The sequence below is a fragment of the Colletes gigas genome, unplaced genomic scaffold (genome assembly GCF_013123115.1).
Source record: "Colletes gigas isolate AHSC1104 unplaced genomic scaffold, ASM1312311v1 Colletes_gigas_Sc00001, whole genome shotgun sequence".
Lineage (NCBI taxonomy): Eukaryota > Metazoa > Arthropoda > Insecta > Hymenoptera > Colletidae > Colletes > Colletes gigas.
The window spans coordinates 10,691,043-10,707,663 of NW_025106630.1; the positions used below are offsets into that span (position 1 = coordinate 10,691,043).

At 46.0% G+C, this 16,621-nt stretch overlaps 1 protein-coding gene across 3 annotated transcripts in view; it reads left to right on the top strand.

The window, feature by feature from the left end:
* The window catches only part of LOC122394889 (pinin), a 35,706-nt gene that overhangs the window by 12,002 nt on the left and 7,083 nt on the right, over window positions 1-16,621 (top strand). For 2 of the 3 annotated variants that reach the window (XM_043392191.1, XM_043392119.1), the window contains 7 exons: window positions 1,722-1,932; window positions 2,030-2,132; window positions 2,666-3,533; window positions 5,123-5,559; window positions 5,640-5,749; window positions 11,294-11,419; window positions 13,669-13,764. In XM_043392191.1, the coding sequence (XP_043248126.1) occupies window positions 1,722-1,932; window positions 2,030-2,132; window positions 2,666-3,533; window positions 5,123-5,559; window positions 5,640-5,749; window positions 11,294-11,419; window positions 13,669-13,764 (1,951 nt within the window). Of the gene's footprint in view, window positions 1-1,721; window positions 1,933-2,029; window positions 2,133-2,665; window positions 3,545-5,122; window positions 5,560-5,639; window positions 5,750-11,293; window positions 11,420-13,668; window positions 13,765-16,621 lie in introns of all 3 variants that reach the window. The other variant, XM_043392280.1, reaches the window with a different exon arrangement.

Genomic DNA, 16,621 nt, shown 5'->3' on the forward strand with positions numbered 1-16,621 from the left:
GGTGGCGCGGCGGTCGTTTAACACTCATTCGAACATCGTACACTGTTATCTTCGCGCGTGGAATCTTTTTTTAATAGGATTCCGAACCGATCAAATTGTCAAACACGCGGTTCCAAATATATTTCTCTAATTCGCTGTAGGGCGCCCCGTTCCATCGGGTTACGCCACCGGAGTTGCACAGCCTAATCGCGTTTATTAGAGCTTCATCGGATCGATCTTGCGAGCAAATACTCGAAATACCTGGCGTTCAAGTTCTGATAGTAACCATTGTCTCGCGTGTTGTTTGCGCATACATCAGACACTCGCGCCGAGTAAACCTACTCGAACGATAACAGCCAACAACGATCGACCACCGACCGATATTTTCGTTGGGTCACGCGTGTCCTTAGGCAGAGGGTCGCAGGAGCGTTGCTCTTATGCATCGATGCATCCGAAGATGCATTTCCTTTTTTAAAACGGAACTCGATCCAAGTTGGAAACAATAGGGTTTTTTAATACATCGGTTACTTTTAGAGCTATTATACGAGAATCCCCCCTTAACGCGGCGGACCACGGCTAAAATTAAATTAAAGCCAACTGCCAGAGAGACACTTCTGATTCACCTCGGGACGAAGGGTTTTATTTGGAGATGGGCCAAGGGCAACGGACTCTTCGCGCGAATCTTCGGGTCAAGCGTTTCGTTTGACCTTGAAAAACAGCGCTCGTTCCATTTTTTTCCCCCTTAATCCTATCTGGAATTAATTATAAAAAAAAAATATATGTTTAGAACGATTCGCCCAAATCGAACGTCCGAGTCACTTCCGTTACTATGAAATGTAGGAAAAAATAAAATAAAATGCGTTACTTAACGGAACAAAATCGAAGAACATTTTTAGCTTATCACTAATCAGTAATAGAGCCATGTTAGCTCTCGATAAATTCGTATTATCAATTATCGCTTAACTTCGAATTCATAAGATAAATATATAAATAAATTAATCTCAGTCCTTCGATGCTGTAAGCTGCAATTCAGAGAATTCAAAGGCTATGAGTTATAGAAAAATGCTAGAATCTAGTGAACTACGCTCGATAAGTATGAAAAAATCAATTCAACTAATATCGTTCTTCTTCGATCCCCACTTGGAGGTGTCATATGGTCACATGGCACAATCTTCCCACCGTTGCTTCTCGGTGGCGACGTTGCACAATTACACAAAGCTCGTATCCATTGTATTTCGATTGAATTAATTATTAGAATAATCAAGCTGTCCAATTAGCTGAAACGTTTGAATTTTGTAATTGAAATACAGTGTAATTGAATTACGTGATTGAAATGCAATATAATTTGGCGCAACAATGGCGTCGATGGTTCCTGGTTTTCAGGAATTCGAGCACAAGCTTTTGCAAAATTAAATTTTTTTAAAGGTTCACGATATCATGAAATCATTGGTACAGAAAGGATCAATTTCCGTCGATCCGTTTGAAGGACGGCGCCGATACATCGATCCGAAGTACCGTTCCCACCGGATTTAATTTGTTCGCTGGAACGCGATCGAGCCCGCCTATATTCAGTTAACGCAAGCTTCAGGGTTCGAGACGGTTCGACTGATTAGAACATTAATGGAGGAATTTATGGCCGTCTCCGTGAAACGCGTGCTTTGCTACGGAACGAACGAACGCGTGAGATAGTCGACGATTAGCGGGCGCACGCGTACTTATCGTTCTCGTTTCTCCGATTGCAGAACGTAGGGGAGAGCCGGATACCGGTGCCACGGGCGGCACGACCATCCTTCTTCCCGAAATCGAAAATACTGGGAACGCCGACGCTGATACCGGGGCATCGACGTTCTTTGGTGCTCTCGGGATGTTTGCAGTTCGTCGACGCGGAGGACGAGTCAACCACGCCTAAAACCAAGTGCGTGCCACGGGCCGTATCCACGCCGACGATAGAAGGTAAGCGTCTAATCTACGAGTGTCTAAAAAGGCTCGTCTGCTGATAATTCTACGCGCCCCAGAGCCAGCAATCTAACAACGACGCTTTCTTTTGCAGATTCGGGGCAGAAGACGTTCAAGATATCGCCTGTGTGGGATATTGACAAAGATGACGTGCAACAGTTGGTTCACTTTGCCGAGGAGAAGAGCAACTTTTTCAGGTATACCGTGCCACGTTTTTACTACGTGTCTCGCACGTGTCTATCCGTCTGTTTGGAGTCGGATTCTGCAAATGGTATTCGTTGTCCTTGCATTCACCGTTAAACACAATTAGACCCGAGTCTCAATTTATAATAAAGAATTTAGTAGTCACAAACTAAAGTCCTTTAAAGTATCCAAAAATCATATAAATAGGTAGGGCCAAAAGTCTCAAAGAAAGATTTTATTGCCGCGAGAAATCACCCTTTGCGCGGTTCTACCGCCATTACCGGAACACCTTGTACACCCGTCCAACATCTGGGGATTCTGAAAAGTATTTTACGGCCCCCGGATTCAACCTGACTCGCGTCGACCGTAAGAACGTCGGAGGATTCCGAATGCAAATACCTGCGCGGTCTGCGAGGGCGTCGCGTACGGGGAAAACTTACCTGGCGCTCGTTCGACGTGTCGTTGTTCGCAGAAAACATTCTCCAAACAGATGGGTAGAACATTCCACGGACGGTAAAGCGGTATTGTCCCGTTTGGTTGTTTACAGCTTGCTCGAGAACTCTCAGCTGAATATGATCGAGGACACTGGAGAGAGCTGCCTCCTGGACTCGTCTTTGGGCTCTTACAATGACAGCGCAGTGAACGCGACGCCGCACTATTTGATGCTCAACAAGCAGAACTCGTTCGAACACGACGAAAGTCTTGGTATACTGACCCCCGACCAGATGGCCGACTTCACAGTCGCGCTAGAGTGCTCGAGAACACCATCCTGCGAGAATCTTACGGGATCAGCGGGCTCGAGATTAGCGTTGACGCGTGCGTCTGCGTCGAGACCGTCGGTGGACGTCGAGCCGACCGAGGAGGCGTCCAGCGAGAGAACACCGTCTCCGGAGGAGCTTCCGCTCGACCCCAAGCCCACGGAACCCGTCCGCGGCACCGGCGTCCCGATCAGTTTCGTCACGTCCGTGACGAGCATCACCAGCCTCGAGGCTGGTTATCAAGGCGACGGCGAGAACTCGAGGCCAGCGAGCCGCGGAGCCGATCCGCCGTCCGTTGCGCCGCCACCGAATCTTCCTGCCCCGTGCAGACAAGACCCGATGACGGACTCGGACTTCTTCACGGAGAGCGACGCCGACGCGTACGAGGAGATCGTACGCGGCGATAGGAAGGCCCAGGTGATCGATGGTACGCTGTTCTGCGCGCCCGGCGGTCGAAGATGCCCGAGCTTCACCGGAGAGGAGATGGACTCGAGCGGAATTTACTCGGACCTCGATAAAAGACACGACGAACTGCAAGCCCCCGAAGAGCCCGTGGACAAGAACGAGGATCATACGCCGGACACCATCGACACGGAGGTCTCGCAGAGAAGTCAGCCGTCGCCGGTTCACGCGGAGGTTATCATGAATTACTTGCAGGCGAGTCGATCGTTTTCACTGTCGGGTCATTTGGTGAAACTGCGCGTTATGTTTATTTAATAGGGGCCATAGACGTAACGATTTGTTCCACGGCTACCTGAATCATATTGGGTTGAGTCATACGTAATTGCTGTTCCTTCGTAGTTCATTTCTATTTTAAAAGAGTTACGAAACAATTACTATTCGGGAACTTGCACGACGTTGTACGATGAATGTTGACTTCCCCGTTACATGTACTAGCGGCTCTATGCTTTCCGACTGCTGTTCTTAGACCGTTGAATCATCTAAGATAAGATAAGCACGGCAGCCGAAAGGGAGATGCAGGTCATTCGGAATTCCCTACAAAGTTTATGGCACGCTACCTGGGCCGGCAATTACTATACGACTCGACCCAGTAATTACCAAACACAGGTGGTGTTTGGGTATATAGCAACGAACTTGTCTGTTTATACTACAATTTATCCCTACTAATTCCTAGTAATGGTGACTCGAGCCAAGTCTCTGCGTTATTTACAATGTCAATAACGGGGCCTCGCTAACTTGCCTTTGCCATTTTTCTTAGAACGACAAATTTAATGCAATTATTGAACTCTTTTATTATCGAGTGGTTGTTGATAAAATAGTAACATAGCGATGAAACTTTTCAGATTATAAAAATTAGGGTCCTTGTTCTTAATTGATGCCATGATAGATAAATATCTCCCACTCTGATTAATTATCGATACAGATGAGTTGCAACTATAGTTGCCAGTACGAGTCCAACACGGTCGTGTCATGCGTTAGATTGTACAACTTCTACACACTTTACAATTATCGTTTAAAAAGTCGTATCAACGTTGATTGTACGAACAAATTATCGTTGATAGAACTCTCTTTGAACGATAATTGTAAAATGTGCGGGGTGTTAAATGGCAATACGACGCTGCCGTGCGAGTATCATTCCGACACGACGTGTACGACTCGCAGAATAAATTATTACATCTATGGCCTTTGTGAATTTCATTCGAAGTAAATATGTACACGTACACGAGACTCCGGGTATAATATGAAGATTGTTCGTGGTGGACTCTTTATTACGGTGACACTCTTTTCTGCCATGCATTCGCTGCACAATGTAGCCCGCGGTCACAGTGTCCCATAGCTCTCTCCCCACTCGTTCATGCGTACACACACTTGTTGTTCCCAACGTGCGTACACCACATTTACCACAATGGCTTCCCATACCCGGGTTAATTTATCGATGCTCCGATTTTCATAGGAATTAGTTTTCATCAGACGGCTCTTGACCATCAAGCTCGCAAGGGAACCCATAATACGTGCGCTTGTTTAAACGGTACACTCTCTTTATAAGTTACGTTGATGTTTCGCGGTAGGCTGTGTAACGTGTCCTCTTTTGCCAGATTCGAAAAACAGGTGGTGACTACTGCAGATAAAAACGATATCGACTGCTTATCTCAGACACATTCTCCCGACAACTTAACGTCGTCGTCGAAAGTTTACCCAACGAGACACGCAAAACACACTTACGAGACGACACACGGAAACATATGTACGGTTTGTTGATATATCGTGCGATCGATGATGTTTAGGTTGCTCCGAGTCCTTTGAATGCGTCGGCAGAATCGAACGGATCGATGAATACCGCCACGGAGGTCACGGTGATCCAGGTGGAGAGAAACAATGACAATATGCGGTCGAAAGGCCAGAGCAAGGCCGACACGGTTCCTTTGAAGAAGTACAAAATGCCTAAGAGGAATGTGGTCTCGAAGATCAAGGCGATGATCGAATCCGGGCCAAAAGACGAGGCGGAGAAGGAGGCCCGGCGGTCGCAGAGGTCGTCTAGAAAGGGTGGACGTTGGGACGCGGTCATGAGTAAAATCGAAGCTGGCAAGAACGAGCAAAGAACGAGGCCGGTCAGGAAAGAGGTGAAGTCGAGGGTATTGCAGAGCCTCGGTCAGCCATCTTCCACGGGATCGACGCAGAAAAAGGCTGGCGACGCTAATAACAATAACAACAAGGACAAGAGGTGAGAGATCGGTCGTCAATCTTGCGATGTCCGAAGGTTTACGTTTATTTAGCATTGCTAAGAGGTTCGTTAATTATCAGGAGAATACGTGGCCGTCAAGAAATGAAATCGCCGATCCAAGAAACTGCCAGAAGCTCCGTTCGTAGCTCCTTGAGTGATCTCAGTACCGGACTCGGCAAGGACGCGTCAAGTAAGTTGAATTAACGTCCATATTCAGACGATCGCGAATTAAATTAGAATCTATCCGCATCTTCTCCCAATGTTAATAACGATTATAACAATACGGTGCGTTGCCATTGTCGTAATTTCATTTAAATCGTGAGAGTGTTACGCTCGTATCTCGAGGAACTCGTTGCGTTCACGGTGTATTGTACGCTCGTATAGGTTTAGTGTGAGATTGATGGAGAGGTAGATTGCGAAGTTGTAGTGGTAGAAACCGTGACGGGAAGACCTTGCGGAGAACGGCGGAGCTTGAATAAACATGATGCCAACCGATTTTGCGATATCGAATTATGTTCGACCGCATACCATGCGTTTTTTCGCGAGAAAAAGTTCCGACCGCAAAAGGTCAACAAAATGAATAATCGGTTGTGCACGTTACGAAGAACATTTACGTTTCGATTTAACGATTTCGATCGAGGAAGGGCAGCTCGAGACAGTAGACGTAGAAGTATCGACGCGGGCATGGAAGAACGCGCATGCTCTTGCTATTTCATACTGATTTTTCTAATCAAGGTATCGATAGTACCGACCGACCTCCAGTAACGTGGGAACGCGGACCACTCCTTGTCGCATTGCTGCTTTAAGAAAATACCTAAATCATCCTTAGTTCAGGTTTTGGAAAGTTCCAGAAAATAATTGTTTCAAACGGTTATATAAAAATTCCGGTAGACAATGTTACGAAGAACTTAATAGTCAATTTATATCGGTTTTAGTTGAGCAATTAGTTTCTTAAATTAATTAAAATTTCCCTGCTCAACTTTACATAATTATTCGATTACGTTAGTAATCTATGCTCATCGGAGAGTTACGTAATTTTATAGCTATTTTTATATATTTATCAGTGAAGAGGAACAAAATAATAAGACTGAAGAGTTTAATTATAGTACCGCGAAATTTAAGCTTTCCATATTTAGAAGAGTAACCTTTCTTTACGATATCGAGCAATAACAGATATCCGAATAACTCTATAATTAATTGACATTTCCGGTCACCAAGTTGTGGTACCCTCTTCAAGACCAGAATGTTTCTATACGATCGCTACAAAGATATCCTGAGAGCAATATTCTCAAATGAACGTTTCAAATAGCTTACACACATGCCTAAAAGGGGGTGTGCCACTTGTTACCCAAAATCAATCAAACAGTTATTCGACCATCTGCCGTTACTCTACATTACCAACGAGGGTGGCACTTGGTTTTCAATCTACGTTGCAATGCCAACAAGAAAACTACAAATCTTGAAACGTGTATTTCTAGTAGGTTACTCCACGTCGTATCCGTTTTAACGAGGTTAGTTCGCGTCGCGTCGATCGCCGTGTGGCATGTAAATACGTAGACACAGGCGTACACGTCGTGGCACGGTCAGGCTGTCGTCGATTTAAAGAATTCGTGTTATCCTTGAAATTCGAAACACGAAACACGAAACACGCCGAATCAATTTATTTCTATTTCCCTCCCTTCCCCGGAGTGCACGCACGCGTCTTCGGTTTGTCGGCGAGTGTCGTCGATCCGCGCGTAGGTGGTTTTCTATCCGCAGAGGGGGCGGGGTGGTAGAACGATCGTGGGCGTAGGAGGGTGTTTATGTATCGACCCGTACGGGGCGCGCGAAACTTAGACGTCGTAAGGAGCGAGGGCGCCGGTGCCCCTCTTCCGGCGCCACTGGGCAGTTTCATTTCCATTGGATCGAGTCGGGCCGAGCTGCCGCAGCCGCGACAGTGGCAGCATCCAGTCGGCAGTCCTCGGCGGACCTCGTGCACGCTCGGACCGCTGTTTATGCACGCGCGTTGCATTTCCGGTCCTACTCTTCCTTCTCCTCCTGCCTGTATCCGCCTCTCTCTCGCTCACGCGTACGATCTCCGTACTCCGTGCCCCATTCGGTTGACCGATTTTATCGAGGGTACGCGGATAGTTTGCGTGCGCTCGCGACAGAGAAAGAGTAGAGAAGGACACGAGCGAGAAACAGCCGGTGGATCGTCGTCAGTGAATACCGCAAGGTGACGGTGCAAAGTGCATCGAAACTGTGCTTCGTAGAAACCACACGTTCGTCCGACGAACATCTTTCCCGTTTCGTTCGTTCTTATCCGTATCGGATCTTCGACTCGACCCCGGATGGGCGACGTATAGATACCCGCGTGAACCATATACGCGAATACACTCGACGTGACCTGATTCCACGACGTGTCGCGGGAGCCCCCTCGTCATCTCGCGCCGACACACCGGAGGGATCGATCGAACGAACATCACCTCGGATCGTCCGGAGCCAAAGATTTCCTCGACGTTGCCCCGGCAATATGCTATCCCGTGAAACGCTTCGAGGCTGGATTATCTGCCCCTCTCTGTAACTCCCGATGAAAGTTTACCGAGATACCGTTACCGAAAGGTGCCTTTCGGTACGTTGTCGCGCTTACCGCGGAGACCCGGCGAACGAAGGAATAAGAGGGATTCGCGGCGGATCCGTCGCGTCAGCCACGGTCCTAAACTCTCCTCGTGTACATTAGCAGCTTCACGACTGACGGAGCTTACGTACGGGTCAACGGCACTAGTGGTTTATTTCCGGCATTGCCTTTCTTCACCGGCCATCTCCTCTCCGCCGTGGTGCGTGTGCACGTCCTTCGCTCGACCACGCCGGTGGTTCCACCGTCTGTCCCCACCCTTTTTAGACAGGTGCACCCGGCGACCACGTGCGTCCCCCAAGGCCGACGACCACCGCTACGACACCCGGTCCGATCTACCACTTACGCAATCGACATCGGAATCAGATGTTAAACCCACATGGGCTGAGGACACCGCCGTCGATCGCCACGGTGAAAGAGAGACACGCGGTCGCGGGACCTGGAATCGGCTCGCGATCGAACGTATCGATCCGGTGCTCGTGTTGATCCCTCCATCGAATTCCACGGGCCGGACGATCCTAACGGTTCGCGCAACAAAATCGCCAGGAATAAAGGTTTTCCCGCAAACATGACCGTCGATCGTGGCCTGCGATCGCGGCGTCGAACCGGCCGACGAGCATCGTGCTTGGCTTCCGAAAACACCACGGGTTGAATATTGATTTTAATCGACGAGGGAATGACGGTGAAACCACGGTGAAAGTGTGATTTCAAAATGGGGCAGCAAGGATCGAAGGGTAGGCCGGCTCTTCGGACGGATTTCGTCAGGGACTCGACGAAAATGCGGCTGGGCAGCTTCAAGAGAGGTCAGAATTTAGCGTTGTACGAACCCTACAGTTCTCGGAGCTTTAAAGCTTTAAACCTCTATAAATGCTTAGTATTTAAGACCAACGTTGTATTAAGTTTTAAGAAGCTTTCGAGATTCGAGGAGGACATTGTTGATTATTTTAACTCGCGCAGAGAATATTCGAGAATATTTAAATTTTAGGCGGTTTTGCACACCGGTGCGACGAGGGAGACGCCTCGTTGATCCGTTAATCTCGTTTCACACGGAAAAAAAAAGAGGAGGCCCCGTGGCTATCCGCCACCTGTCTTTTTCTTCGTGGTTCATTTAACGCTAGAAAGTTCCAACGACGCGAATACGGGCGACCGAGTGGCTCACGGCGGTTGCATAGGCATTCGAAAAGGTAGATGGGTCGAACGGTTTCTCTTAAGCGAGTCTAAAACGTTACGGGGAAGGATCAAAGGTACCCTACTTACACACCTTGTCGCGGGATTTCTCTTTTACGTTGTTCATCGATCATTGTTCCCCGATGAGTTCGTCGGAAAGTAGCTCGGGTCGTTATATCGTCCTCTCGTAAAATATTAATAGCGATTGATGATCTTTCGTAAGCACGCGGGCACACATGGGGTCGGTTAGGGTACAGGCGAATAACATAAACAGTCGGACCGTACGGACGCGTTTGACTTCGACGATCTATATCTCGGTCGATCGTCTAGGAAACGAGATGGAAATTGTTTCCTCGAGTGACCTGTTTAATAATTTAAAAATACAGTAAAGAAAACTAGAGTTTCAACCGTATAATTGAATAACAGGATATAAAATAAGCTATTGCTAAAATGAATATTTCAGATGCATTTCCTTTTTTTGAATTTTCAATCACCTTAATGAAACATACGTTGGCTGACCTGATTCTTAACCCTTATTTTATAAACGTTTCGTAGCTCAAGTCCTTCATTTTGTTTCTAGTCGCAAGATGCACACCTCTGCTCGCGTAGAAAACGATGTCATAATCGTCGTGTTAAATAATAACGCTTCGCGAAACGGTATTATTCAACGTGCCAAAGTACCTAAAAGAGTTGGCCGAGATATTTGTCGCTTTTACATTGTACCATTCGTTTACCTGTCCTCGTGGGCAGTGCTATTAATTCCACTTAATTAATCGACGGTTATTACCGTTTAAAACGGAACGAACGAAAATGATTCATGGAGCATTATGAAAGTGTTTCCAAATAGCAAGATGATGGATGAGATTTCGACCGGTGAATGTACATATCCGAGTAGGTAATATTAGCTCAGACTGCAACGAACATGATCGAAGTACTGTTAGGCACCCCCGGATATTTTATTGCCTTCTATTATTGTTACCAAACGTAATGGCGATCGCACGAACGATTAAACGTTTCTATGAAACACCCGGTACATTGTTTTTTGCGTTCAGAGGTTATAGCCCCCGAGGATGATGATCTCTTCCATTTTTAGACCTCAATTGTCACGCGTTATTGAACGCAATTGAACAAAATTTATCATCTTACCTCCGTTTCTCACCGACGAGATTCACACGTACAGCCCTCGGTTCGCGCGTGGTAATGTTGCTTAATATTCTTAATCGTCGTACAGGACAGTGTCGAATATTTTCCGCGCCAGTTTCTCGCACATGCGAGATTGATTCGAACCATTATGCACGCGGGCGCATACGATGGCCGTTATGCGAGCTCGTAGGCAACGGGCTACGTGCGGCCTGGTGTACATAATAAACGTTTTCTTTTCCTCGTTGGCATAATCGACGAGCTACACGGTTCAAACTTAGCGCACCGCGGAGGATCCGTCTCGCTATTAACGCCTCGTCGAGCACGGATTCCGATGATGCGCGAAATGTTATTAAAGTGGCTACGACTGATGAGAGAAACGAATTTCCACGGTCGATGAACCACGCGACACGTAATGCCACGCGTCATGGTGACTATTTGTTGTTCTCGCGATTCCCGGTTATAAATGCACACTCACACACGAGACACTTCCATTTATAACACTCGACCAATAAAATATGCATGTCAAACTCAAGCGTTTGGAAAATGAACAAATGCATATAAATAGTTGATCCACCGATCGTCATATTTTAATAATAGTTAGCTCCGACGCTTCTGTTTGGTCCCGTAAATGTTCAGTGGGGTTCAAAGTCAGGATGTGGCAACGGAACAGTGTACAATGCCCATTGTAAGAGTTTGAATGCTTTGTTGTACGTGCGTAGATACCCGGGAAACAAATAAGATTATGGTAGTTTTTATCTTGCGTGCAACGATCGTTGAGATTGTCTGATTCGTTTCGTTCTATATTTGCAGAGAGATCGCCAACGTCGGTGAATCCACCAAGAAGACTGGTAGCCAATGGACGCGGTAGCCAACAGAACCGTGTCAATAGTTTCGAGAGCAAGAAGAACTGCGTAGAAATGTCGACCATCAATCTCGGTGAGTGTCGAGGGGCCGGTAAATGCGCCCCAAATTATGCGACGAGTTCGCATACAGTATCGAACAAAAGTATTGGCGCGGGCAAGCCTGTATGTAAGTCTCGAAACTTACTTGAAACGTAAGTCTCAAGCCTCTAAATTAAGCGTACGACAAATTGAGAGACACAAGTTCATTGGTAAATACTTATTGCAGAGAAAGGTACGAGAAGGATCGAGCATAGCAAATGAAAAGCGGGAAACAACGGTAGCTGAAAGAAAAATGCTATTTAATTTACTCCATCGAGGAAAGTCGCATTCAACGATTGGCAAAATCTTTAATTGAAATCGTTTTACTATTGGCGGTAAAAAGGAAAGTGAATAGTACAGGATTCTGTTGAGTTATGTAACGAGAAGTATTATCGAGAGTTGAGAGCGACTTTTGTTCAGCGAGTATTGTACACGTTGCAAGTGTCGAGACCTTTTTCCAACATCCTCTATAAATAAAGCCTCTGTCTTTACAGTTTCGGCGACACGAGCCTTTTAGTCTTCGGGAGACGTTGGTCTGCAACACTTTTAGCATTACACACCCCATATATATATAAATGTCTGTTCGCTGATTGAACGGAGGAAACGAAAGGTCGAGGGCACCGCTGCGTGCTTCCGGTTGGAGACCTAGTACGACGAAGAGAACACTTTTTCTCTGAACGCCTGCCCCTATGCAACTGTTCGTGCTCGTTCGTATCCGCGACAACGTGTTCTATGCTTTATCTGCGTGTCGATAGCGAACTACCGCTACCAAGGTTCTATTTTCAGTGAGAGGCGTAGCATTGAAAAGTATTACTGGCAAACGGCCATGCTGGTTTCGGCAAATAGATATTACTGCGTCTATCGTTTCGTCGTTTACCTAGAAAATGTCTATCAAATAATGTTCATCGTTCCTCGTCAACCCCTTGTACAATGACGAGCCTGACTCATCAAAACGTTCTTTACGCTAAGTTTCACGATGACGAATAGGGTTTTCCAAAGAAAAGAGATCGATGGATCTTTCTGCCTAGAATCTCAGCGATATTTCATTTGATTCGCATAACCTTAGCGCCGTGTGCATTTTTTTAATGGCTGGTATTCCTCCGAGTCAATTATTTATACGATCTACGCTACGAACAACGCCTAACGTTAACGCTTTCTGCGTAAATTTACGACCGAGAAGTGAAAATGCATCGAACGTCCGCCGGCATCGTGGCAATGTTTACGTTTTCTTTCGCAACTTTTCCTTGAAATGGAAACTTCGTTCTTAACAAACGTAATACTCGACCGTTAATTCGTAAAGCGATATACGATGAATCTAATTTAGGCGAGTTCTTATTTCGTTGTCGCCGATCGTACGATAATTGGCCGCCGTGGGCGTACACCGGCGGCGTCGTCTTTGTTTTCGAAGTCAGGTAAAAATCGTAACGGTAGGGCGTCCCTTTTGCCCGTGGCGGAGTGTACGATTTAAACCCCCTGCCGCCACACGAACGCTGCTCGTTGTTCCGGCAGTTCCTCGACAACTCGAAACGGGAAAACAACGGCGTTGCCACTCAGTCTGCCGGTTCGTTTTGTCCCGTGCGGGTCGCTGAAATATTCCGTCCCGCGGACGTGATTTGTGACCTACGTGTTCCCGACGCTGTTTCGTGATCGGCATTATTAGCGACGACCCACCGAACGTGGTTCGCGCCCGAACGACGATTACGATAAGCGAGCAGCCGGTTTCGATACAGACAGTGTACGGTTCGTATGACCGGAATATCGAAGCAGCAATGGTTTCCTCGTACCATCGTAAATATTCTGGTATTTATTTATTTATTTACTGGCGGTCCTGGTACGCGTACGACGCGTGACCCAATTTCTCTTTGTTTCTGGGCTGTATTTTCGCGTCGAACGACCGTGACAGCAAATCGTAAACGAATTACCGGAATCAGAAACAAATACCTGTACTTCTAGATAATCGTTAAAACTGTATATTTGTAAGGAAAAGAATTTTTCTAAAGCTACCCTAGTTTTCACCGTGAATATTTTCTTTTCGTCGTAGAAACATAGTTTTGTCGTACGTTGCGTGATATAGTTTTACTACGAAAGACTACGAGCTTGTACAGACGTATTATTTCGCGCGGACAGTGAAACGGTTCGCACGAACGGTACTCGTAGAGTCGAGGATACGTCATTTAAGGCACTGCCGGTGTCCGCGTGTGTGTAACGTGGTCTCGTTAACGCAGCGAATTCTATTTTTTTCAGAGAAAAGTCCGTCAGCTACGCGAAAGCCGACAATAACGAGGAGATTAACAACCACCATCGCAGCGAAGCAACACGGTTCAACGACATCGACGAAAGGTATATCGACATTTTCGCATCTTCGTCGTTTTCTTTTACCGTGTTCGCGGAACAACCGCGACAACCGTTTACCGCTGCTCGAGAAACGTTTCCTATTCTCTTATCCGGTCGAACAACAAAGGAAAATTGAACAGAGTCGGCAATTAAATATCGTTCTCTAATTTTCCGCGAAGATACGATCTAACTTGGTTATTAAATCGTCATCGTGGATAGAAAGTGTAACATAATAAATTTGTTGGGTCACATTATTTACATTGAATGGGGATTATGTAACATTACGGAGTCAGTGTAACAGAGTCTGTGAAACACGTTTGTAAAACGACTCTTTCTTTTAATTGGAATCTCATACAATACTGGTATTCTCATATTTCTCAATAAAAATGGCGATGTAATAGCTATTAGATCGTGTGCATTTTACCGAGAAATTGGCGAAAATGATACAAGTTTTAATCAACCTTTTGCGTACGAACCGACCTAATAACAGTCTTCCGGTGGGACTGCATATTTAACTCGTTCGTGCTCGATGCGTGAAGATATTTAGATCAGGTAACATGTTGAGACTGGCCAATGGTCGCCAATGATATCGCAATTAATTTCATAACAAACTAACTTGCTCAAAAAATTCAGTATACCTTTCTTCAGAAATGATAAATTCCTTTTTGCAATGATTCTGATAATCTCCTCTAACGGCCAATTTTCTTAAAAAAAAAAAACTTGCAGCGGTTTGTTTGCAATAAGAAATTCTCACTTGCGCTAATGGCGGATTAATTGCACCGCGGAACCTTTCTTTTAAAGTAGTAATCGCGGTATAAAAAAATGGCGTTCTTTCCACTATTGTGCTCGGTGAGGATAATACTACGAGGAAACATCATCCCAGCGTGCTTTCTAATTCATTGACCGCGCTACTCCGACAGTAGCTAGTTTCTAAAAAAGTCCCACGGTCATTTTGCGGTGCGTATACGTAGAAGCGTTTCTCCGCATGCACGAGGACGCACACGTGCGTGTCCCTCCTCGTGGTCTGTCGTTTCGAAGAAAGTCGTAGCTTTCACTGGTCCTCGGATACACTAAACCCTGTTCCCCGCCTTATGGCATCGGTTTTCGCTCGAAGCTGCTGAAAAAAACCCCATCGATCTGTCGATAACAGGTATCGTGGAACGAGAATTGGGCCTCTTCTGCATTCCTTCTTCAAGCCCGATTGTTTTGCTCCACCCATTATCTGTGTTTATGGATAATTTTAGAACACGAGTTCTTTTGTAGAAATTAAAACGTATTTAAGCATCTGATACATGGCAGATACGGCAGCCATAAACTATTCCACTATTCCCAGAAGCATAGAACGTATTAATACACAGTTAAGTAAACAATGTTATAGAAACAATACCGCTTTAATCAAGTGTTGCTGAGTATACATAGATCGATAATGTGTTCCTTCGACGTAGTTTTATTAATTTTTTCAAGGCAATTAAAAGCATCGTAAATTTTAGATTCTTCGTAACGTTTTCGATCTTTTACGCAATTTCTTTGGTATTTTCGAACGTCCAACGTTCGTCTTTCGGATTCTTGTTTTCCCTCAAACGAGGGTTGATCATTTCTAGCGCGTACCGTACGTGTTTATCTGGAACAAATTACCGAAGCAAAGATTATTATCAATGACCGTCTGCGTCCTAGAAACCACCGAATTGCAGGTCGAGTTTCTACGAGTCACGGTCTTGCACTTCCTTTCGTTTTAATTTATCATTCTATTAATCATTCATGAAGAAGCCGGAGAGATAGATCGATGGCCAGAGCGAATCGTGGAAATTGTTTCTCGCTGTTTCGACGAGTCGTTGAACGCCGAGAAATAAAATAATTTCAAGCTTGAAAATTGAAAGGAGCATCTCGATTGTCGAGGTGTTTCTAATTACGGACGCGTTACGAATGTGACGAAACTCAGATATCGACGACTGGAATCGCAAATTGTCCTCTAAGGTCCTGGCGGAAGAGCGTTATCCGATCGTCGATCACACGGATCATTATCCTCGAATTACTATACCTTGGACACGTATTGTCTCGTACGTATACGGCGAACCGTCTACCATCTAGGGTTGACCAATTCCAAATGGAAAAGCGAATTTATTCGGAGCACGGGCTCCTTGAAATAACTCGTCGCGATCGTGCTCGCTCGAGCGGCCGTCATTATCTTCGTTATCCTTTCCTTTTTCTATTAGCGGAATGACCGATTCCGTTGAAACGAACCGCGGGTCTTTAAAGTACTTCTCATATTTACGACCCATGAAATCGGCAGGCGGAACGATAAATAAAGTAACAGGCGTACCCCGCGCGGCATACTCGAATGGGTTCCCGCGTGTTAATTCTGTTGAAATAATGGAATCGCTGTTTTTCTGCACCGTGGAAACGTTGATCGGAGACTTTCACGGGCAGGTGGAAAAAAAAAAAAATTAGGTATATTAATGCAATTATGGAAACGTATGCGGGCATTGTGGGTCATATCGGAGCCGTGTGTATGAAGCGCGTAGAGCGCGTGTCCGGTCGGACACGGTTTTCCGCGTGTCCATCGTCTTCGTCTTCCTCGAGGTTGCACCTCGATTTCAAGGTGGTGGTAGGAGTGGCCGAGAAGGAGGAAGGAGGGATATATCGCTCCGCGAGGCAGCCTGTGGCTCGTGCTAATTCAGTCGAAGTGCGGACTTGGCCAGCAAATCGTTACAAATGACGATTCCGATTACATCTGCTTCGCCGTTTATCGTTCGATCGTCGTGATCGAACGATTCGAATGCGCCCGCTCTTCTTCCAGCTCTCGTACGCGCTAACGCGAATCTAATAGGGGAGATCAAAAAAAAAAAAAAAAAGAAAAAAAAAA